General features: G+C 42.9%; 1 protein-coding gene across 3 annotated transcripts in view; it reads left to right on the top strand.

Moving 5' to 3' along the window:
* AFG1L (AFG1 like ATPase) overlaps positions 1-25,762 on the top strand; it is a 192,854-nt gene extending 167,092 nt beyond the window's left edge. For 2 of the 3 annotated variants that reach the window (XM_077289596.1, XM_077289598.1), the window contains one exon: positions 22,697-25,762. In XM_077289596.1, coding sequence (XP_077145711.1) covers positions 22,697-22,825 — 129 coding nt within the window. In that variant the 3' untranslated portion in view covers positions 22,826-25,762. The remainder of the gene's footprint in view (positions 1-22,696) is intronic. The other variant, XM_077289597.1, reaches the window with a different exon arrangement.
* The last annotated feature ends 213 nt before the right edge of the window (positions 25,763-25,975 follow it).

Raw genomic sequence — 25,975 nt, 5'->3', positions numbered from 1 at the left:
TCGCTTCCTGTAGATTTTAATGAGTTCCTGGATCCTGGATGAAGGTATTTTTGACCATTCCTCTTTACAAAACAATTCCAGTTCAGTTAAGGTTTGATGGTCGCCGAGCATGGACAGCCCTCTTAAAATGATCCCACAGATGTTCAATGATATTCAGGTCTGGGAACTGGGATGGCCATTCCAGAACAGTGTAATTGTTCCTCTGCATGAATGCCTGAGTAGATTTGGAGCGGTGTTTTGGATCATTGTCTTGCTGAAAGATCCATGACCTGCGTAACTTCAACTTTGTCACTGATTCATGAACATTATTGTCAAGAATCTGCTGATACTGAGAGGAATCCATGCGTCCCTCAACTTTAACAAGATTCCTGGTGCCGGCATTGGCCACACAGCCCCAAAGCATGATGGAACCTCCACCAATTTTTACTGTGGGTAGCAAGTGTTTTTCTTGGAATGCTGTGTTTTTTTGCCGCCATGCATAACGCCTTATTGTATGACCAAACAACTCAATCTTGGTTTCATCAGTCAACAGGACCTTCTTCAAAAAAGAAATTGGCTTCTCCAAATGTGCTTTTGCATACCTCAGCTGACTCTGTTTGTGGCGTGCTTTCAGAAACGGCTTCATTCGCATCACTCTCCCATACAGCTTCTCCTTGTGCAAAGTGCGTTGTATAGTTGACCGATGCACAGTGACACCATCTGCAGCAAGTTGATGCTGCAGCTCTCTGGAGGTGGTCTGAGGATTGTCCTTGACTGATCTCACCATTCTTCTTCTCTGCCTTTCTGATGTTTTTCTTGGCCTGCCACTTCTGGCCTTAACAAGAACTGTACCTGTGTTCTTCCATTTCCTTACTATGTCCCTCACAGTGGAAATTGGCAGGTTAAATCTTTTAGACAGTTTTTTGTATCCTTCCCCTGAACAACTATGTTGAATAATCTTTGTTTTCAGATCATTTGACAGTTGTTTTGAGGAGCCCATGATGCCACTCTTAAGAGGAGATTCAAACAGGAGAACAACTTGCAAGTGGCCACTTTAAGTAGCTTTTCTCATGATTGCATACACCTGGCTATGAAGTTCAAAGCTCAATGAAGTTACAAAACTCAAAAAAGTGCTTTAGTAAGTCAGTAAAAAGTAGGTAGGGGTATTTAAAACAAGAAAATGATAAGGGTGCCCATACTTATGCAGCTGTCAAATTTTGTTTGAATGCAGATTGCACATTTTCTGTTAGTACAATAAACCTCATTTCATGGCAGAAACGTTACTGTGTCCAACAGTTATTAGATATATGAAACTGAAATAGCTGTTGCAAAAAAACAATTTTTATAAAACATTAATATTAAGAGGGGTGCCCAAACTTTTTCATATAACTGTGTATATATTTGCTTCTTAGGAACTTTTCTCAGTAGTTAAAATCTACAGGTGGTAACTATGGTATCACTTCTACAAGTGTCCTAAATTGTTATTACCATAGGCTAACTAAATATGAGCTAATTGAGGTTGGGTAATACAGGCAACTTTACTTATTTGGGCTTAATTAATTTCCTCTTTTTGCTTCTAAATAACTATGTTGGTAACATTCTGATAAGATGGTCTATTTAAGGGGTTATCTGGGACTTTTATTATTTTTGCATATGGAGCTAAGAACTAACAGGTGGATAGTTGCTAACTACCTGCCTGTTCTGCCCAACCACGATTTCTGCTGGCTCATAGTGGTGACAAACTGCTCCTGCCTATGATTTTGTGGCTTCTGTTGAGGTCACTTTGACAAAGCAGCATCTTCTTCTTCTCTGCTCTGCTGACAGGTGTCTAGACTGATGTCACGCTGATTGACATCCAGCACCTCACTATTTAACTGCAGGTAGCAGGCTGTCAATCAGCGTGACATCTCCAATGACACCCCATCAATAGAGCAGACTGAAAGAGAAGGCGCTGCTCTGTTGATGAGATGTGAAGGCAGAAACATTACTGTGTCCAACAGTTATTAGATATATGAAACTGAAATAGCTGTTGCAAAAAAACAACAATTTTTATAAAACATTAAGCTTAAGATTAATAGGGGTGCCCAAACCTTTTCATATAACTGTATATATACCGTACAGACCAAAAGTTTGGACACACCTTCTCATTTAAAGATTTTTCTGTATTTTCATGACTGTGAAAATTGTACATTCACACTGAAGGCATCAGAACTATGAATTAACACATGTGGAATTATATACTTAACAAAAAAATGTGAAACAACTGAAATTATGTCTTATATTCTAGGTTTTTCAAAGTAGCCACCTTTTGCTTTGATGACTGCTTTCTATTGGCATTCTCTTGATGAGCTTCAAGAGGTAGTCGCTGGGAATGGTCTTCCAACAATCTTGAAGGAGTTCCCAGAGATGCTTAGCACTTGTTGGCTCTTTTGCCTTCACTCTGCGGTCCAGCTAACCCCAAACCATCTTGATTGGGTTCAGGTCTGGTGACTGTGGAGGCCAGGTCTTCTGGCGTAGCACCCCATCACTCTCCTTCTTGGTCAAATAGCCCTTACACAGCCTGGAGGTGTGTTTGGGGTCATTGTCCTGTTGAAAAATAAATGATGGTCCAACTAGACGCAAACCAGAAGGAATAGCATGCCACTGCAATATACTGTGGTAGCCATGCTGGTTCAGTATGCCTTCAATTTTGAATAAATCCCCAACAGTGTCACCAGCAAAGCACCCCCACACCATCACACCTCCTCCATGCTTCACGGTGGGAACCAGGCATGTAGAGTCCATCCATTCACCTTTTCTGAGTCACACAAAGACACGGTGGTTGGAACCAAAGATCTCACATTTGGACTCATCAGACCAAAGCACAGATTTCCACTGGTCTAATGTCCATTGTGTTCTTTAGCTCAAAAAGTCTCTTCTACTTGCTGCTTGTCCTTAGCAGTGGTTTCCTAGCAGCTATTTTACCATGAAGGCCTGCTGCACAAAGTCTACTCTTAACAGTTATTGTAGAGATGTGTCTGCTGCTAGAACTCTGTGTGGCATTGACCTGGTCTCTAATCTGAGCTGCTGTTAACCTGTGATTTCTGAGGCTGCTGACTCGGATAAACTTCTCAGAAGCAGAGGTGACTCTTGGTCTTCCTTTCCTGGGGCGGTCCTCATGTGAGCCAGTATCTTTGTAGCGCTTAATAGTTTTTGCCACTGCACTTGGGACAGGGGCTGGCTGGCAAATTTTGGCCGGGGGGCAAGCACACAGTAGTGGCCCATTATCGGCAGCCCATCCTTACTGTGTTTACCTGTGGCTGATTCATAGAGTAGAGGTAACGATGCTATAAAAAGATAAAGCTGGAATAATGATGGGATATTTTTGGTCAAATGCCGACTAAATTCTAATCCACTTCTATCAGTCAGCTACTCGGAGAGATGTCGGAGACTCTAGTAGGCACCAGGGCCGGCGTTAGGGGCATGCAGACCAGTTAGCTGCCTAGGGCCCCCGCTCCTCCAGGGGCCCGAGTAAGAGGGGCTCGGTGTCATCCTCCCTGCATCGTGCATTCCACTTGTCGGCTGATACAGTTGAAACCAGTGATGGATGAGAGTGCGTCAGGTGACACTACCTCTCCCATCACTCCCCCTCTGCCTTTGACTCAGAGTGTGCCAGCAGTAGAGCTGATGAGAAGCTAAGACGCCCTGTATTGTGTGTGTGCATTATAGTGTGTGAGTGTGTGTGTCTGCTGCATTATACTGTGTGTGCATTATAGTGTGTGTATGAGTGTCTGCTGCATTATACTGTGTGTGTCTACTGCACTATACTGTCTGTCTGCTGTATTCTACTGTGTGTTTGCTGCATTATACTGTGTGTGCATTATAGTGCATGTGAGTATGTGTGTGTGTGCTGCATTATACTGTGTGTTGGATGACTGCACTATAATGTGTGTATCTGCTGCATTATACTGTGTTTGTCTGCTGCACTATACTGTGTAGGTGGGACTGCACTATACTGTGTGTGTCTGCTGCATTATACTGTGTGTCTGCTGCTTTATACTATGTGTTTTCTGAATTACACTGTGTGCATTATAGTGTGTGTATGAGAGTCTGCTGCATTATACTGTACTGTGTGGAGGGACTGCACTATACTGTGTGTGTGTCTGCTGCATTATACTGCGTGTGTGCATTATAGTGTGTGTATGAGTGTCTGCTGCACTACACTGAGTGTGGGTGGACTACAATATACGGTGTGTGTTTGCTGCATTATACTGTGTGTGCATTATAGTGTGTGTGTGTGTGTCTGCTGCATTATACTGTGCGTGGGAGGACTGCACTATAATGTGTGTGTCTGCTGCACTATACTGTGTGGGGGGACTGCACTATACGGCGTGTCTGCTGCACTATACTGTGTGGGAGGATTGCACTATGTGTGTGTGTTTGCTGCATTATACTGTGTGTCTGCTGCATTATACTGTGTGTCTGCTGCATTATACTGTGTGTTTGCTGCATTATACTGTGTGTGCACTATAGTGTGTGTGTCTGCTGCATTATACTGTGTGGGGGGGCTGCACTATACTGTTTGTGTGTGGGGCTGCATTATACTGTGTGTGGGGGACTGCACTATACTGTGTGTGGGGGCTGTATTATACGGTGAGTGGGGGCTGCATCATACTGTGTTGGGGGCTGCATTATACTGTGTTGGGGGCTGCATTATATTGTGAGGGGACTGCATTATACTCTATCAAGAACCATGGGGAGTGCATTCTACTATATCTACTATATGGGACCTGCAGCATACTGTATCGAGGACTATCTGTACCCATCATTCTTCCTCAGCCGGAGTAAGGGTATGTTCCCAAGATCAGTTGGACGCTGTGTAGTTGTTCAGCGTCTAATCCGCAACGTCCAGATGTTACAGCACAGTGGATGGGATTTCAAGAAATGCCATGCCCACTATGCGTGCACAGATGCCCCTGGATCACCCGCCGAGACGAACATGTAGCACGTCTCTCGAGATTGCAGCATGTCTATTTATCTTGAGAAGACGCGAGGCTCTGCAAGATGCATATCACCAGTGCAATGTATTGGCCGTGGTGATTCCGCATGGTTCAATGAACACATGCTTATTCCCCTGCATTCCATAGTGAGGAGTGCTTTGGACGGAGCAGACATGTGCTGCGTCCAAAGTGCAGCCAGTTACCGAACATGTGCACATACCCTAAGGAGGCAGGGAAACAAGTGTCGAACGACTTCAATATTGTCGATCACACTCGTTTAGCGGCCTGAACTGAGCGCAAGTAAATACAGCTGAAATGTTTCTATCTGATGTGCAATATGTTAGTATTTGGGGACCCACTTTAAACTTTTGCCCAGGGCCCTGCTTTGTCTAAACCTGGTCCTGGTTGGCACGTGACTATAACTATGCAAACTCCTCATAATTGCAATCACTACGCTAGGAACACAGAGGAATAGTGACAGTGTGTGCACAGCGCTCTATCACGATTCAGTAACCTGCCTTAACACACAGACTGACTGCAGAAATTTGTCTTGAGCCCAGAAATCAGTGTTGGAAAAAAAAGTGTGAGGCTTGGCAATTGCTTGTTGTCCTTATGGAATTGATTCAAATATACTCACCTCCATTGTGAAATGGACAAAACAGTCCAGCTAAAGAAGCCGTCATTAACTTGTTTTCTCCAAACCTGTGAACATTTTAGTTTAGTGTAGTTTCAGTGTTTTAGTATACTCACTGATTGCAGGGTGTCAGTGTGGTAATATACTCACTGATTGCAGCATTGTCAGTGTGGTAATATACTCACTGATAGCTGTGTGTCAGTGTGGTAAAATACTCACTGATGGCAGCGTGTCAGGGTGGTAATATACTCACTGATGGCAGCGTGTCAGTGTGGTAATATACTCACTGATGGCAGCGTGTCAGGGTGGTAATATACTCACTGATGGCAGCGTGTCAGGGTGGTAAAATACTCACTGATGGCAGCGTGTCAGGGTGGTAATATACTCACTGATAGCAGCGTGTCAGGGTGGTAAAATACTCACTGATAGCAGCGTGTCAGTGTGGTAATATACTCACTGATAGCAGCGTGTCAGTGTGGTAATATACTCACTGATTGCAGGGTGTCAGTGTGGTAATATACTCACTGATTGCAGCGTGTCAGTGTGGTAATATACTCACTGATGGCAGCGTGTCAGGGTGGTAAAATACTCACTGATGGCAGCGAGTCAGTGTGGTAATATACTCACTGATAGCAGCGTGTTAGTGTGGTAATATACTCACTGATAGCAGCGTGTCAGTGTGGTAATATACTCACTGATAGCAGCGTGTCAGTGTGGTAATATACTCACTGATAGCAGCGTGTCAGTGTGGTAAATATACTCACTGATAGCAGCGTGTCAGCGTGGTAATATACTCACTGAATGCAGCGTGTCAGCGTGGTAATATACTTACTGATAGCAGCGTGTCAGCATGGTAATATACTCACTGATAGCAGCGTGTCAGTGTGGTAATATACTCACGGATAGCAGCGTTTCAGCATGGTAATATACTCACTGATAGCAGCGTGTCAGTGTGGTAATATACTCACGGATAGCAGCGTGTCAGCATGGTAATATACTCACTGATAGCAGCGTGTCAGTGTGGTAATATACTCACTGATTGCAGGGTGTCAGTGTGGTAATATAATCACAGATTGCAGCATGTCAGTGTGGTCATGTCAGTGTGGTAATATACTCACTGATAGCAGCGTGTCAGTGTGGTAAAATACTCACTGATGGCAGCATGTCAGGGTGGTAATATACTCACTGATAGCAGCGTGTCAGTGTGGTAATATACTCACTGATTGCAGCGTGTCAGCGTGGTAATCAACTCACTGATTGCAGCGTGTCAGTTTGGTAATATACTCACTGATAGCAGCATGTCAGTGTGGTAATCGACTCACTGCAGCGTGTCAGGGTGGTAATTTACTCACTGATAGCAGCGTGTCAGTGTGGTAATATACTCACTGATTGCAGCGTGTCAGCGTGGTAATATACTCACTTATTGCAGCGTGTCAGTGTGGTAATATAGCAAATAGATCAGTGGCTGCACTCAAAATTTACTGTGCTAAGACAAGGAAAATGTGCAATATATGAAATGTGAATAGCATAATGGCTAGGGAAATTTATGAAAAAACACATGAGATTCTTAGCACAATATTTGGCCAAACGTTGTGAGCCCATCCACCAAACGTCAAGGTAATCTCAGATCGGATGGGTAACTGAGCTGACTGCCTAGTGTGAACACTTACCTATGGCTAATAACATGGTAAAGCCTGCTTTTATAGGAAGCTCAGAACCAACTGTGTATGGATGTAATTAAAATCACAGCATGGTGAAGGGAGAGGCGTTCAAGCCAGAAAAATAGTATATACTAAATATAAGAAAACTGACTGTACAACAATATAATATGAACTGGTGCATAGCCAAAAAAAGTCATATAGCAAATAGATCAATGGCTGCACTCAAAATTTACTGTGCTAAGACAAGGAAAATGTGCAATATATGAAATGTGAATAGCATAATGGCTAGGGAAATTTATGAAAAAACACATGAGATTCTTAGCACAATATTTGGCCAAACGTTGTGAGCCCATCCACCAAACGTCAAGGTAATCTCAGAACGGATGGGTAACTGAGCTGACTGCCTAGTGTGAACACTTACCTATGGCTAATAACATGGTAAAGCCTGCTTTTATAGGAAGCTCAGAACCAACTGTGTATGGATGTAATTAAAATCACAGCATGGTGAAGGGCGAGGCGTTCAAGCCAGAAAAATAGTGTGGTAATATACTCACTGATGGCAGCGTGTCAGTGTGGTAATATACTCACTGATTGCAGTGTGGTAATATACTCACTGATGGCAGCATGTCAGTGTGGTAATATACTCACTGATTGTAGCGTGTTAGTGTGGTAATATACTCACTGATAGCAGTGTGTCAGGGTGGTAATATACTCACTGATTGCAGCGTGTTAGTGTGGTAATATACTCACTGATTGCAGTGTGTCAGGGTGGTAATATACTCACTGATTGTAGCGTGTTAGTGTGGTAATATACTCACTGATTGCAGTGTGTCAGGGTGGTAATATACTCACTGATTGTAGCGTGTTAGTGTGGTAATATACTCACTGATAGCAGCGTGTCAGTGTGGTAATATACTCACTGATTGCAGGGTGTCAGTGTGGTAATATACTCACTGATTGTAGCGTGTTAGTGTGGTAATATACTCACTGATTGCAGTGTGTCAGTGTGGTAATATAGTCACTGGTTGCAGGATGTCAGTGTGGTAATATACTCACTGATAGCAGCGTGTCAGTGTGGTAATATAGTCACTGGTTGCAGGATGTCAGTGTGGTAATATACTCACTGATAGCAGCGTGTCAGTGTGGTAATATACTCACTGATTGCAGGGTGTCAGTGTGGTAATATACTCACTGATAGCAGTGTGTCAGGGTGGTAATATACTCACTGATTGCAGCATGTCAGTGTGGTAATATACTCACTGATAGCAGCGTGTCAGTGTGGTAATATACTCACTGATTGTAGCGTGTCAGTGTGGTAATATACTCACTGATAGCAGCGTGTCAGTGTGGTAATATACTCACTGATTGCAGTGAGTCAGCGTGATAATATACTCACTGATTGCAGCGTGTCAGTGTGGTAATATACTCACTGATAGCAGCGTGTCAGTGTGGTAATATACTCACTGATTGCAGTGAGTCAGCGTGATAATATACTCACTGATTGCAGCGTGTCAGTGTGGTAATATACTCACTGATAGCAGCGTGTCAGTGTGGTAATATACTCACTGATAGCAGTGTGTCAGGGTGGTAATATACTCACTGATAGCAGCGGGTCAGTGTGGTAATATACTCACTGATTGCAGCATGTCAGTGTGGTAATATACTCACTGATAGCAGCGTGTCAGTGTGGTAATATACTCACTGATTGTAGCGTGTCAGTGTGGTAATATACTCACTGATAGCAGCGTGTCAGTGTGGTAATATACTCACTGATTGCAGTGAGTCAGCGTGATAATATACTCACTGATTGCAGCGTGTCAGTGTGGTAATATACTCACTGATAGCAGCGTGTCAGTGTGGTAATATACTCACTGATTGCAGTGAGTCAGCGTGATAATATACTCACTGATTGCAGCGTGTCAGTGTGGTAATATACTCACTGATAGCAGCGTGTCAGTGTGGTAATATACTCACTGATAGCAGTGTGTCAGGGTGGTAATATACTCACTGATAGCAGCGTGTCAGTGTGGTAATATACTCACTGATAGCAGCGTGTCAGTGTGGTAATATACTCACTGATAGCAGCGTGTCAGGGTGGTAATATACTCACTGATTGCAGCGTGTCAGTGTGGTAATATACTCACTGATTGCAGCGTGTCAGGGTGGTAAATATACTTACTGATAGCAGCGGGTCAGTGTGGTAATATACTCACTGATTGCAGCATGTCAGTGTGGTAATATACTCACTGATTGCAGCGTGTCAGTGTGGTAATATACTCACTGATAGCAGCGTGTCAGTGTGGTAATATACTCACTGATAGCAGTGTGTCAGGGTGGTAATATACTCACTGATAGCAGCGTGTCAGTGTGGTAATATACTCACTGATAGCAGTGTGTCAGGGTGGTAATATACTCACTGATTGCAGCGTGTCAGTGTGGTAATATACTCACTGATTGCAGCGTGTCAGGGTGGTAATATACTCACTGATAGCAGCGGGTCAGTGTGGTAACATACTCACTACTCGCAGTCTTCTCCTGTGTCTAGAGTTGCTCCACTCTTGTTCTAAGTCACCTGACGGCCGTTCAAACTCTCCAGGTCACGGTGGGCTCTACGTGACACACAAGTGGCTTTTACAATATGTCTATGGAGCGTGAGAATGAGGCTCACAATGAGGATCCATAGGCTTACATTGTAAAGAGATGTCCAGGTCACATAAAGCATAGCGGGAGCCGGGGTCTGAAGAGTGAAGACGTCACTCAGAGGAGAAGCCGAGGGGTGCCGGACACAGGAGAACACGGCGCTAGGTGAGTACATTAACACACTGACACATCTCTAACATGTACACGGGAATTAGGAGAACAAACGTTAATAGGAGGATTACAGGCAACAGATGGTATGTGCTGAATAATATGTTACTTATATATTGTGCTATGAGTACAGACATGATATATTATACTATTCGCACTTTCTCCAGCATAGAACATCAGATGTCTATGCACACAGTATATTACATAAAGTATACTGTACAGGACAATATATGACTGCTATGTGATATACAGACATCAGACATTACATTAGTCACATATTATCCTGTACATACCATCTTATCTCTCTGCACACAGTATGGGCGAATCATTTTTCAGAGGGGCCACATGACACCACGACTGTCATGGAGGCCAAACCAAAAGACTGAAGTGAATTCAATATTATTATTAACATATTAATTACAATTCATATTAAAATATAATAATTATATCATATAATATTAAAGATCATGTGGGGGCTCTGCTTCATGTGGATGACACGTCCTACATCATCCACACAGTGTTTCCCATCCCACTCCTGTGCAGGCGGCAGGGGCACTTCTATCTACCCTGGCGAGGGAAGAGCAAAGTGCTGTTCTGCACATGTGCAGGGAAAGGCCAAAGAGTGTCGGTGCATGCGCATTGCAGTACTGTGCTTTGCCCTCGATAAGGCACATAGAAGTGTGCCTGCTGCCTGTGCAGAAGTGCGATGGTGAAAACTGAATGAATGACGTAGGACACGTCATCCAAACGAAGCAGGGAAGAAGAACGTCATCGCAAGGAGAGGAGGCACTGGAACAAGGCCAGCGACATCCATCGGTCTGGACCGCACCACATGTGAGTGTAATAAAACCTGTTTTTTTACCTTACAGGTCATCATATATACAGCATTCCATAACACTGTCACATGGGGTTGAAAGGTGGTGGTCATAAGTTATATGGGAAAAACCTGGTGACAGGATCTCTTTAAGTATGCTGACATCTCCCCTATATACAATATGAGTCCACACACAGCCCCCCATATGCAATATGAGCCTCCACGTAACCTCTCTATCTACAGTATGAGTTGTCACACAGCCTCTTATATACAGTGTGAGCCCCACCAGTCCCCCTATATTCAGCATGAGCCCTCACATAGCCTCTCTATATCCAGTATGAGCCCCATATAGCCCCTATATACAGTATGAGTCCTGACATAGCCCCCTAGACACAGTATGAGCCTTCACATAACCTCTCTATGTACAGTACGAACAGCCTCATAGCCCCTTATATACAGTGTGATTCCCCAAATGTTCCCCTATATAGAATATGAGCCCTCACAGTCTCCTATATTCAGTATGGGTCCACACATAGCCTCCTATATATAGGCGTACATCCTATACACATAATTAAATGAACACACTCATCTTGCACCCATTCCCCTGGAGTCTGTGCATAGCAGACGCTTTGAAGTGACATCACGTCTGCGCTCTGTCGCACACATTGATTGGTGGAAGAATAGTTGGCGGCTCCTTGCTGTGAGATGAGGTGCCAAAGTAGGGTTTCAACCCTTAGATAATGCAATAGAAATACTTGGCACTGAGGAAGATGCAGTGAAAGAAAGCAAATTTCATTTGGCAATCCTTATTATTGTTGACGTTTTGGTCCTACATATGGGCTTTCATCAGAACTGGCTGCCTCTTGAGATAAGAATGTTTATACCGTGTGTAGCAGCATGTGGTATTGCGCCATTAGCTAGTGACGAGCGTTGCATTACAATGCGCTGCTACACGCGGTCTAAACTTCCTTATCTCAAGAGGCAGTCAGTTTTGATGAAAGCCCGTACGTAGGACCAAAACGTCAAGAATAATAATTGCCAAATATAATTAGCTTTGTTTCACTGCAACTTCCTGAGTGCCAAGTATTTCTACTGCACGCTCCACCAATGTATTCACCGCTATGTGCATCCTGAGGGATGCAGGCCTGGGAGGGCATAGTGCAGCCCGTGGACCTCCGTTTTCAGCCCTAAGGCCGGGGTCACATTTGTGAGTGTGATGTGAGAAACTTGCGCGAATCTCTTGCATCACCACCTGGTGCTGCCACCGGCACTCAGGACCGGAGCGTGCGGGTGTATGTATTTCTATGCAGTTGCACACTCCGGGGTCCCGAGTGTCGGCAGAAGCATCGGGTGGTGATGTGCGAGTTTCTCGCATCACGCTTGCAAATGTGACCCTGGCCTTAGGCTATGTGCACACGTTGCAAACTGTATGCGTTGCAAATTGTATGCAAAAACGTATACACAACACAACCCATTGAATTCAATGGGATTCCGCAATGCTGTGCTAATGCTGCGTATTTTTCCACGGCGGAATCGCATCGCGAAAAAATAAGCAGCATGCTCATTCTTTGTGCGGAATCGCGGCTATTCTGCACACATAGGCATGCATTGATCCGCTTACTTCCCGCATGGGGCTATGCCCACCATGCACAACGTAAGCGAATCATGTGCGAATGGGTGTGGAGGACGCTGGGAATAAAAAATAGTTATATACTCACCTTCTAGCGGCCCCCGGATCCAGCCCAGGCCTTAGCGATGCTCCCGCCAGCTCCTGTTCCCAGTAATGCCTTGCGACAATGACCTGTGATAACATAGCGGTCTCGCGTGGTGCTACATCATCTGGAGTCATTGTCGCGAGGCATTACTGGGAACGGGAGCTGCCGGGAGCATCGCAGGGGCCCACGGAAGGTGAAAATGTCACGATTTTTTTAAAATTATTTTTAACATTATATCTTTTTACTGCATAGGCAGCATCAATAGTAAAAAGTTGGTCACACTTGTCAAACACTATGTTTGACAAGTGTGACCAACCTGTCAGTCAGTTTTTCAAGCGACGCTACAGATCGCTTGGAAAACGCTAGCATTCTGCAAGCTAATTACGCTTGCAAAACGCTAGTGTTTAGGGGAAATACGCATGCCAATTCCACATGCGATATACCCGCGGCAGAGAGTTGCGGAATTGCCACGGAAATTTCCATGGCAATTCCGAATGTGTGCACATAGCCTTAGACTGCACTTTGCCCAAGTATAGCATGTGATAAATAGTGACTACAGTCATGAGACGCCTGGTGTCTGTATCACAATTTATTATATCCCAGTCATACACTAATCTGTGTACTTATGTACTATACTACTGTATGTGCCCATGCCTACAGTGTTATATGCACGGATTATACCTGGACCTCACATTATAATGGATGGAATTATATATGATATATGGTGTCCTGGAGCCAGGCTCAGGAGCAGTCAGGATGACTGTATACTTGTGTCTGAAACTGACTGGGAGTTATTGCTGCAGCTTGAACGGGTGACGCTGGAGCCGAAGACTCCACTGATAGTGACCTGAGCTGCATGAAAGTTCAAATGGGTGCAATAAATCCTCACACTCACTGTACCTCAGAGCGACTGCAGACATAAGAACCAGGATTCGGCCTGGTCCTTGATCTCCTGACCCCTGCAGACTTCTTCTCTCTCAAACTGCTCTCCAGTCCTCCACGAGGAAGCATCCCGGCCAGCGCGCTGCTGAGGTGAGATCAGAAGACATGGCCACACAGTGTGCAGTGTGGGCGTGTCTACAATTCAGGGACGGACGGCGACCACTTAGGATTAAAGTAGCACAGTGCACTGCCAAAAGCCATCTTCTAGGCTTCAGGAAGCCGGGCGGCCCGCATCTGCTGTTGAGGAGACAGGCCCAGGGGGCACTTGCCCTTCTGCCACCCGGCCCAGGCCGCCCCTGACTTGGAGACACTTTCAAAGTTTGCCCAATCCTTCAGACTGACTGACCTTCAATTCTTAAAGTAATGATGGAAAGATGTTTAGAATTGAGAGTCCTCAGTGGTTGATACCTTTTACCGTCTACTGGCTAACATGGTACCAAGATATATATCTTTCCTGTATCATAAAGTAATTATGGCCACTCGTTTTTCTTTACTTAGCTGCTTTTTTCTTGCCATAATACAAATTCTAACAGTCTATTCAGTAGGACTATCAGCTGTGTATCCACCAGACTTCTGCACAACACAACTGATGGTCCCAACCCCATTTATAAGGCAAAAAATCACACTTATTAAACTTGACAGGGCACACCTGTGAAGTGAAAACCATTCTCGGTGACTGCCTCTTGAAGCTCATCAAGAGAATGCCAAGAGTGTACAAAACAGTCATCAAAGGAAAAGGTGGCTACTTTGAAGAACCTAGAATATAAGACATATTTTTAGTTGTTTCACACTTTTTTGTTAAGTATCTAATTCCACATGTGTTAATTCATAGTTTTGATGCATCAGTGTGAATGCACAATTTACATAGTCATGAAAATACAGAAAAATCTTTAACCCCTTTCTGACCTCGGACGGGATAGTACGTCCGAGGTCAGATACCCCGCTTTGATGCAGGACTCCGGCAGTGAGCCCGCATCAAAGCAGGGACATGTCAGCTGTTTTGAACAGCTGACATGTGCCCATAAAAGGCGCGGGCAGAATCGCGATCTGCCCGCGCCTATTAACTATTTAAATGCCGCTGTCAAACGCAGACAGCGGCATTTAACCGGCGCTTCTGGCCGGGCGGCCGGAAATGAGCACATCGCCGACCCCCGTCACATGATCAGAGGTCGGCGATGCTTCTACATTGTAACCATAGAGGTCCTTGAGACCTCTACGGTTACTGATCCCTTATAGCTGTGAGCGCCACCCTGTGGTCGGCGCTCACAGCACACCTGCATTTCTGCTACATAGCAGCGAACATCAGATCGCTGCTATGTAGCAGAGGCGATCGCATTGTGCCTGCTTCTAGCCTCCCATGGAGGCTATTGAAGCATGGCAAAAGTAAAAAAATAAAAAAAAATATAAAAGTTTAAATCACCCCCCTTTCGCTCCAATCAAAATAAATCAATAAAAAAAAAAATCAAACCTACACATATTTGATATCGCCGCGTTCAGAATCGCCCGATCTATCAATAAAAAAAGCATTAACCTGATCGCTAAACGGCGTCTTTTGGTCACCACGACATTGCATTAAAATGCAATAATGGGCGATCAAAAAAACGTATCTGCACCGAAATGGTATCATTAAAAACGCCAGCTCGGCACGCAAAAAATAAGCCCTCAACAGACCCCAGATCATGAAAAATGGAGACGCTACGAGTATCGGAAAATGGCACAATTTTTTTTTTTTTTTTTTTAGCAAACTTTGGATTTTTATTTTCACCACTTAGATAAAAAATAATCTACACATGTTAGGTGTCTATGAACTCGTAGTCACCTGGAGAATCATAATGGCTGGTCAGTTTTAGCATTTAGTGAACCTAGCACAAAAGCCAAGCAAAAAACCAGTGTGGGACTGCACTTCTTTGCAATTTCACCGCACTTGTAATTTTTTTCCCGTTTTCTAGTACATGACATGGTAAAACCAATGATGTCGTTCAAAAGCACAACTCGTCCCGCAAAAAATAAGCCCTCACATGGCCAAATTGACGGAAAAAAAAAAGTTATAGCTCTGGGAAGGAGGGGAGCGAAAAACGAACACGGAAAAACGGAAAATCCCAAGGTCATGAAGGGGTTAATTGAGAAGGTGTGTCCAATCTTTTGGTCTGTACTGTGTGTGTGTGTGTGTGTGTGTGTGTGTGTGTGTGTGTATATATATATATATATATATATATATATATATATATATATATATATATATATATATAATTAGTCCAGAAAAGGAAGCCGCACACCAGTGTCTGTGAATAAGGAGCTGTTTTATTTAGCCCATGATGGCGACTTTTCGGTTCAGTATAGCGAACCTTTTTCAAGCAATGAACAAAGTGCACAGGTTTGAATATTTAAAGGATGTGCATAATTAGAAATATTTAACATCAGTAAAAAAAGGGGACACTACCCTTCTGTTATGATCTGGTGGCCTAGGAGCAGCATGGACGAGCTCTGGAGAGGGTGGCCTCTATACTGACCGCAGACCCTGAACTTAACACCGCAACTAGAAGTAGCCGTGGGATGTTCCTGTCACTCCCTAGACACCTCGTCACAGCCAGAGGACTAATTACCCCTAAAAAAAGAAACAGGAAAACTATCTTGCCTCAGAGAAAATCCCCAAAGGAAAGACAGCCCCCCACAAATATTGACTGTGAGAGGAGAGGGAAATTACATACGCAGACTGAAAACAGAATTTAGCAAAGGAGGCACGCTAGCTAGAAAGAAAGGACAGGACAGAGTACTGTGCGGTCAGTATTAAAATACTACAAAAATCCACCACAGAGAATACAAAAATCTCCACACCTAACTAAAGGCATGGAGGGTAACTCTGCAACTCCAGAGCTTCCAGCTTGGCTGAATAAATCCTTATACAGACAAAGCTGGACAAGAAAAAACATAGCAATACACTGAGCTATAAAGTCCACAGCATGTGGACTGCAAAAACAAAGCCAGGACTTATCTTTGATGATTAGGACAATCCACCAGGAGAAACCAAGCAGAGATGTGAATCCCCCAGAAAACAATGGACAACTGGCACTGGCTAAAGGATCTAGCCAGAATAAGTAGCCCAGTCAGAATTGGTAGTAAGTGAAAGCACCTGATGACTGCTGAGATCCAAAGGAGCAGCAGTACCACTTACAACCACCGGAGGGAGCCCAAGAGCAGAATTCACAACACCCTTTAATATGTGAAATACAAAAAGTGCAGAGCATTATAGGTCAGCATAAATCACAAAGTGCAGTGAGATGTGTAAACATACAAAGGCTCATACAGTGTGCATCAAAGCGCTAATTGACAATGAAGGCACAGATGTGTAACATTATAGTGAATCAACTCCATGACCTACCCCACAGCATACGAGAGTCATTCTATTTCATATATATATATGCTCAAAAAAAATAAAGGGAGCACTTAAACAACAGAATGCAACTCCAAGTAAGTCAAACTTCTGTGAAATCAAACTGTCCACTTAGGAAACAACAATGTTTGACAATCAATTTTACATGCTATTGTGCAAATGGAATAGGCAACAGATGGAAATTATTGGCAATTATCAAGACACTCTCAATAAAGGAGTGGTTCTGCAGGTGGGGACCACAGACCACATCTCCGTACCAATGCTTTCTGGCTGATGTTTTGGTCACTTTTGAATGTTGAATGTTGAATGCTTTGTTGGTAGCATGAGACGGACTCTGCAACCCACACAAGTGGCTCAGGTAGTGCAGCTCATCCAGGATGGCACATCAATGCGAGCTATGGCAAGAAGGTTTGCTGTGTCTGTCAACATAGTGTCCAGAGGTTGGAGGCGCTACTAGGAGACAGGCTACCTCAGCCTTTGTGCAAGGAGGAACACTGCCAGAGCCCTGCAAAATGACTTCCAGCAGGCCACAAATGTTAATGTGTCTGCACAAACTGTTAGAAACTGACTTCATGAGGATGGTCTGAGTGCCCGACGTCCACACCATGCAGGACTTTGGCATTTGCCACAGAACACCAGGTTGGCAAATTAGCAACTGGCGCCCTGTGCTCTTCACAGATGAAAGCAGGTTCACACTGAGCACATGTGACAGAGTCTGGAGACGCCATGGAGAGCGATCTGCTGCCTGCAATATCCTTCAGCATGGCCGGTTTGGCAGTGGGTCAGTAATGGTGTAGGGTGGCATTTCTTTGGAGGGCCGCACAGTCTTCCATGTGCTCGCCAGAAGTAGCCTGACTGCCATTAAGTACCGAGATGAGATCCTCAGACCCTTGTGAGACCATATGCTGTGCCGTTGGCCCTGGGTTCCTCCTAATGCAGGACAATGCCAGACCTCATGTGGCTGGAGTGTGTCAGCAGTTACTGCAAGATGAAGGCATTGAAGCTATGGACTGGCCCGCCTGTTCCCCAGACCTAAATCCAATTGAATAAATCTGGGACATCCTGTCTCGCACCATCCACCAATGTCACGTTGCACTACAGATTGTCCAGGAGTTGGCGGATGCTTTAGTCCAGGTTTTGGAGGAGATCCCTCAGGAGACCATCCGCCGCCTCATCAGGAGCATGCCCAGGCATTTTAGGGAGGTCATACAGGCACGTGGAGGCCACATACACAACTGAACATAATTTCCTTACCTTGAGGCATTTCCACTGAAGTTGGACCAGCCTGTAATTTGATTTTCCACTTTGGATGTGAAATGATACTCAAAATCAGACCTCCATGGGATATTAATTTCGATTTACATTGATAATTTTTATGTTTTATTGTTCTCAACACATTCCACTATGTAATGAATAAAGATTTGCAACTGAAATATTTCATTCAGTAATATCTAGGACGTGACATTTTAGTGTTCCCTTTATTTTTTTTCAGTAGTGTGTGTGTGTATGTATGTATGTATGTATGTGTATATATATACAGTCCAGACCAAAAGTTTGGACACACCTTCTTATTTAAAGATTTTTCTGTATTTTCATGACTATGAAAATTGTACATTCACACTGAAAGCATCAAAACTATGAATTAACACATGTGGAATTATATATTTAACAAGAAAGTGTGAAACAACTGAAATTATGTCTTATATTCTAGGTTCTTCAAAGTAGCCACCTTTTGCTTTGATGTCTGCTTTGCACACTCTTGGCATTCTCTTGATGAGCTTCAAGAGGTAGTTTACCGGGAACGGTTTTCACTTCACAGGTGTGCCCTGTCAGGTGTAATAAATGGGATTTCTTGCCTTATAAATGGGGTTGGGATCATCAGTTGTGTTGAGCAGAAGTCTGGTGGATACACAGCTGATAGTCCTACTGAATAGACTGTTAGAATTTGTATTATGGCAATGTAAAAGCAGCTAAGTAAAGAAAAACGAGTGGCCATCATTACTTTAAGAAATGAAGGTCAGTCAGTCCAAAAAAATTGGGAAAACTTTGAAAGTGTCCCCAAGTGCAGTGGCAAAAACCATCAAGCCCTACGAAGAAACTGGCTCACATGAGGACTGCCGAAGGAAAGGAAGACCAAGAGTCACCTCTGCTTCTGAGGATAAGTTTATCCAAGTCACCAGCCTCAGAAATCGCAGGTTAACAGCAGCTCAGATGAGAGACCAGGTCAATGCCGCACAGAGTTCTAGCAGCAGACACACTCTACAACAACTGTTAAGAGGAGACTTTGTGCAGCAGGCCTTCATGGTAAAATAGCTGCTAGGAAAACACTGCTAAGAACGGGCAACAAGCAGAAGAGTCTTGTTTGGGATAAAGAGCACAAGACATGGACATTAGACCAGTGGAAATCTGTGCTTTGGTCTGATGAGTCCAAATTTTAGATCTTTGGTTCCAACCACCGTGTCTTTGTGCGACGCAGAAAAGGTGAGCGGATGGACTTTACATGCCTGGTTCCCACCGTGAAGCATGGAGGAGGAGGTGTGTTGGTGTGGGGGTGCTTTGCTGGTGACACTATTGGGGATTCATTCAAAATTGAAGGCATACTGAACCAGCATGGCTATCACAGCATCTTGCAGCGGCATGCTATTCCATCCAGTTTGCGTTTAGTTGGACCATGATTTATTTTTCAACAGGACAATGACCCCAAACACACCTCCAGGCTGTGTAAGGGCTATTTGACCAAGAAAGAGAGTGATGGGGTGCTACGCCAGATGACCTGGCCTCCACAGTCACCAGACCTGAACCCAATCGAGATGGTTTGGGGTGATCTGGACCGCAGAGTGAAGGCAAAAGGGCAACAAGTGCGAAGCATCTCTGGGAACTCCTTCAAGATTGTTGGAAGACCATTCCCGGTGACTACCTCTTGAAGCTCATCAAGAGAATGCCAAGAGTGTACAAAGCAGTCATCAACGCAAAAGGTGGCTACTTTGAAGAACCTAGAATATAAGCCATAATTTCAGTTGTTTCACACTTTTTTGTTAAGTATATAATTCCACATGTGTTAATTCATAGTTTTGATGCCTTCAGTGTGAATGTACAATTTTCATAGTCATGAAAATACAGAAAAATCTGTAAATGAGAAGGTGTTTCCAAACTCAAACTTTTGGACTGTAATATATATGTGTGTATATATAGAGAGAGAGAGAGAGAGAGATATGTATATGTGTGTGTGTGTGTGTGTGTGTGTGTGTATGTATATATATATATATATATATATATTATAAGGATTCACTCGCTCAGGTGCGTTGGAGGAAACGGGAGGCACATTCTCTTTAAATGTTCACAGGTTTATTTGCACCATAAACCATACAGCAAAACAGAAAAGAAATAGCCTTTAGCTCTGGAAAGGAAAATACAAATGTCCAGTCCTTCAGGTCCAGTCCTGTGGAGGCTTTCTCCTCCACACACACAGACTCCTGTCTGTAGTGTCCCGCCTGGACACAGGGATCTCTGTCCACCATGACAGATTCCCACACTCTCTCTGGAGGCTAGCATTAGGCTTTAATAGGTCTAACCACACCCAGAACTCATCACATGATCAGACATGTGGTTGTGACCTCACCACAGGTCCTGACATACATACTGACAGCTATGGTTACATCACAGCGGTAAGCCATCTATGTGACACATATCTCCCGTCGATTAGACACCCTTTAGCCATGCTACAATATATATATATATATATATATATCTATCTATCTTGAAAAATTTATAAATTTCAAAAAACTGACCGTCACATCCAAAACATGAACTAAGTGTGAACAGGTGCTTACCTAGAGAGTCACCAACTCATATACACTCAAGCAAAAACGGCAGCACTCTGTAAGCTCCATAGTATGCAAATATAAAAATTGAATTGCAATACTGCTGTATAAATATGAAATATTGAGAATGCTTAGCTCATAAATTGGCCAATTCATGTGTACCTGGAAGCCACGTTAAGGCTCTTCTCGTTTTCAGGACGTAACTTAATGCCAATCCTCTCTTAGAATAAAGTCTCTGGATTATAAGACGCACCCCAAATTTTTATGCGAAAAATAGGATTTTTTTTTTTAATAAAATGGTGGTGCTTAATCCATGCATCTTATTGCTTACCGCGGGTGGTGGCTGCGGTGAAACGAGGTCCCAGGATCGCTGCTGGAGGAGGCAGGAGTGGGGTGATGCTGCAGGCCTCAGGCTGGGATGAGGGGGTGTTCTGATGTGTGGTGCACCGCAGCAGGTGTCCGGCGCTGCGGGGGTCTCTGGTGCTGCTTTAAAATAACTATCTTTCAAACGTGGCTTCTAGGTTCCATGGATCTCAATAAGTAGTTCTTCCATCTTTTTGTGCTACTCCCAAGAATAACACAAAAATAAAACTTCATAGACTAGACGTCACGAGATGTCTGATTTTATACTTGTCGGTTATGAAAGCCTGGAGAAAGGATAGATCATTATTTGTTTCCTTTCAGGGGCCTAGGAAAGGGCTTTAAGCAGAAGAAGTGAATGTTGGCTAGATAGATTAGGGAAGCCATCAGTTTAGCTTATTCTTGGAGTGGTAGTATTGTTCCAGAAGGGTTAAAGGCTCACTTCAAGAGTCATGACAACATCCTGGGCATTGAGCATATTTGTAAGATGTGACATGGTCCTCCCTTCTACTCTCCATAGACACTATAGTCTGGATCTGACTTCCTCTACTCATCTCGCCTTTGGGAGAAGGGTTCTGCAGGCTGTGGTCTTTCCTTGAATACTTTATTCTCTATAATGCTCTCCGTGTTGCTGTCATGGGTGAGAGAAAAATGTAATTATGTACCGGTAATAGGATTTATCAGAACCCATGACAGAACCCTTATATTCACTCCGATCACTTGTGTGGGTGAGCACTTTTTTCATTTCTGTTGTAAGGTCACTTAGTGCTTAAAGAGAAAATATGTAGTGTTGCTGTTTAAAGCTGTTGTAAATAACCATTGGAGACCTTTTATCCTGTCTATGAAGGTGCTGTCATGGGTTCTGAAAAATCACATTATTGGTAAATAATTGTCTTTTTTGTATTTTTCTTTTTCAGTCCACTTCGCGGACTTGAACTTGCCATCGTCTGGTCTCTTACACTATCCACTTATGTTATAGTATTGCAATAGATAGTAAAAATCACATTCCCCTATGAAGTCTAGCCATAGGCTGGTTTTCATAGGGAACAGTCTTGGAAGCCAAGGGGGTCTTCAGAAGGCCCTCAGCTTCTATGGAAACCCTGCGATTTAGTTGGCGACTCGTGGGTGAATAAAATTGCACATCGCCCTAGACAACATGCCTTGAATGCCCCTGTCAGAGATTGACAGAAGCATGTAAGGGGTTACACTCAACTCTGCTTCACTTTCTGCTGTTAGAGACAGATGCCGTCTGTGTAACATGGCAATCATCTGCTGGGAATAATGCCGGCTCAGCTGAGCACACATAATACACGACGACTCGGTACACTCAATGTCTGTAAGTGGCTAAAAACTAGACTGATAAGATGAGTGGCCAGGAAGCACACAGGTTCCCTAAGTGCAGAGCATGTAGAGATAAAGACTTACATTTTGCTCAATAGCTAGCATATCATTGGGTAAGCTAGGGGTGACAGATGTTGGCAGAACAGTTGATCATCTTACTCATTAGGTCTGTAAGACTGATGTGACTTGATTTGCTGATCGTCATCTATATACAGAAAACTGACAAATGTTTCCATCTCTGCTTTCCTTAGGATTCATCAGGAGGATTGTCCATATTTACAGGTGAAGAGGAACTTTTTGCCTTTCAGCGCACCTTATCCCGGCTTACTGAAATGCAGACAGATCAGTACTGGAGAGATGGAGACAGAAGCCAGAACTAGGGCCAAGTGAGCTCTATATAATGCACACTACATCACTTTGAGAGGTGACATTTCTTCTGAAGTGTCTGTGCAATGCGTTCTCAGGACCATTATTTTATCCCTGTTGTTCTATACTGCAATATAATGCCCTTGCCTACCTGTCATTACTCTGATATTTATATTTATGCATTTTATTCTGGTTTCAACCAAGGAACCAAGTGGCCAGTGTTATTGTGTGTAAGTATACAGCTGGAAATGCCAGACCTACCGACAATTACAAAATATCTACTAGATTATGGAAATATAAAATGGAGAATATGAGAGCTCCATTGAGTGCAATAACCGAGGACTCATTTTTAACATGAATTAATGCTGCAATGTTTAAAGCCAGGGTTATGGATACTCTTAGCAATATATTTATTATGTATATCTTAGTGCTGGCTGATCCATAGCAGCCAGGATAGTGTTAACTGCCAAAAGGAGCACAGGTAACTGAAAGGGATGTGCAGTCTGGTTAGTGTCCGAAGACATAGTGGGTCAATAGTCTAATTTTACGATACTGTTTTCAAAATGTATTAGAACAATTAACAAACCTTACTGCAGAAGTCTGATTTATTCTTGCCATACAGACATAGGATAAACCCTGATGTAATACCTTATTATAGCTTCATTTCCCAATACATGTATACATGTAAATCTTAATGCAATGAATGTTTGTGTAAGGAATATTAATTCCTCCCTGACAATTTCAGCAGGACCAGACAATTACCATATTTTTCTGAGGTTGTGACAAGTCTCCCCTAATGGCTGATGCCTGGGAAAGCAGAATCAGGCGTGTTGGATTGTAACATATCCAGTCATTTCTCACGGGAGATAAGCTGACACACGTGGTGTCCGGCAGTGACTTGTTCACCTTTAAATTGAGGACATATAAGCAGACCCAGCAATTCCTCCTGACTAGCTCTCAGACATGCTCACGACCATTCGGCCAGCAATGTCTGAGCACCTTAACAGGAGCATTTTACACTATGGGCTGCTACACTGAGGCATTGTGTAGTCTTTATAGAGAGATATTTTATGCTTTAATTTTATCACATGTTAGTCATTTTCTCCTTTATCTATCAGTAAAATACATAATAACTTCAGAATACAATTGCCAAAATGATAACTTTTTACTTGAATGTACAGTGATCACAAGAATATTAGGGCTTATATAAAGCCTCATGGTTATAAAAATGATACTTGAATTTAAAATGACAATTTTTTTTATGAAATGCAAATGATTTTACTGTTAATCCAAATGTTGAAAATGTTGAGGAACGTGTACGATTTAAAAACCATAGCCATCGCTGCACTCATTTTTTTAATTTAATTACTCCTAAATTTGAAAGAAAACCTTTCACACTGAAAATGCAGACCAATCTTCAGGCCGCATGATATAGAGCAGGGGTGGCTGAGCAGATTAATATATAATTTTGTGGGGAGAAAATAAGCTTAACCTGTGTTTCACTTATTTATATCCTTGATCATTCTGAGTTTTTTCACTCCACTGGAGGTCCTAATCAAGCACCACTCCGTTTTTTTTTTAATTCAGCCCTAAAGTTTTGTTACTAATCTAAGTACCCTGCCCCTAGAATTATACTTACCAGCTGCTGTATCTTCTGACTTACCGGAACTCTGAGGTATCGGTCACAAGCTCTCAATGTAAGTCTATGAGTTCCTCGATCATGAATTACATTGAGTTGTGACTTCCGGATCGCCCAGTAAACACTGAAACAATCTGGCAGGTCACAAACTGCTGGAGAACGACCGGAGTGGCGCAGGTGAAAGATGAAGACTGCGCTGGTAAGGGCAGAGAACTTACATTAGTAGCACCACTCCAGTGCTGCAATAAACAAATGCCGGAGTGGTGCTTTCAGTGACTGATAACTATCTCGGTATGCACACTTATATCTAGACCCAATCCCGAAGTGGGACATCCTAGTACCTGAAAAGCACAGAATAAGCAGAAATGTAAAGGGAAGCTGCTATTACCAAACCAGAGTCAGCATGTCTGGCTGCACAAGGTCATATAGTGCTCATATAGTGATTTTGATTTTATTTTCAAAAGGGCTGATGAGTGTAAGGTGCCGTAGTGGAAAACTCTTTGAAATGCATGTGACCATATGCAGTAAAAAAAATTCCTAAATTATGTAAAATTTGTAAATCCCCAATATGTCTCATCTAAAATAACATAAAACATGCCACCACATTACACAATAATTTTGGGGGTCAGAATTGCTGTTTTCTGATTAGTCTGTTTCTGATCTTTCAAGGTGTCCCGCAGTTCTGTTCTGAAGTGTCAGACTATCACACTCTTAAATTTGGGAGTGAATTCATACACATACACTAACATTAATGTTTTGGTGCCTTTTTCTGTTATAGTAAATTTTTGTAGACTTTTGGCTGCTTTCCATTTTTACCACCCCTTTTTCACTTTTATATAAATTATTGTTATGTGGTTTCTATGCTACACTTTACTGTATTTCTGGCAGATAGTGCGCAGGTTGCTATTCACAAACTACAAACTGGTATAATTGCAGTCCGTAGTCTGCTAATGGATGACTTGGAAACTGCTGACGTCATGTAGAGTCACATAGCACTAATGCTGAATGCAGCGACTGTTTCTGACCACACTCCATAAACAGCAAAAACAACCAAAAATCATTTTTGTAAACTTTAGCCCTATGTTAAAACAAAATTTGAGTATGTTGTAATAACCCTGTAATGTCATCATCTGTATGAGTAACGCACAGCAGAACACTAATTTGTTTCTGATTTTACCTGGTGATTATTTGACATGAAATATATCGTGTCCAGAGTGTCAATTTATTTTAAAATATTTATGGATTACAATGTACATATGTAACAAAATACAAAGTCGTGTTTTTGCAGCACAATAAAAATGAAATCTGATTATATTTTTCTTGTAGTTTGTGATGTACAATAACAAATTGTATTGTGGTACCGTGTTAGCCAGAAAAATCGATGTGAATACTTTTCTGCCCAATGATGACAAAAGTATTCTCAGAGTGATACCGTTATTGGCTAACCAGAAAATGTTTGCAAGCTTTCCAAGCACAATGGCTCCTTCTTCAGGCAAGATTACAAATAGATTAATAAGAAAAAGGC

Source organism: Ranitomeya variabilis, chromosome 2 (assembly GCF_051348905.1).
Source record: "Ranitomeya variabilis isolate aRanVar5 chromosome 2, aRanVar5.hap1, whole genome shotgun sequence".
NCBI lineage: Eukaryota > Metazoa > Chordata > Amphibia > Anura > Dendrobatidae > Ranitomeya > Ranitomeya variabilis.
This window is presented reverse-complemented; position numbering and strand designations above follow the sequence as displayed.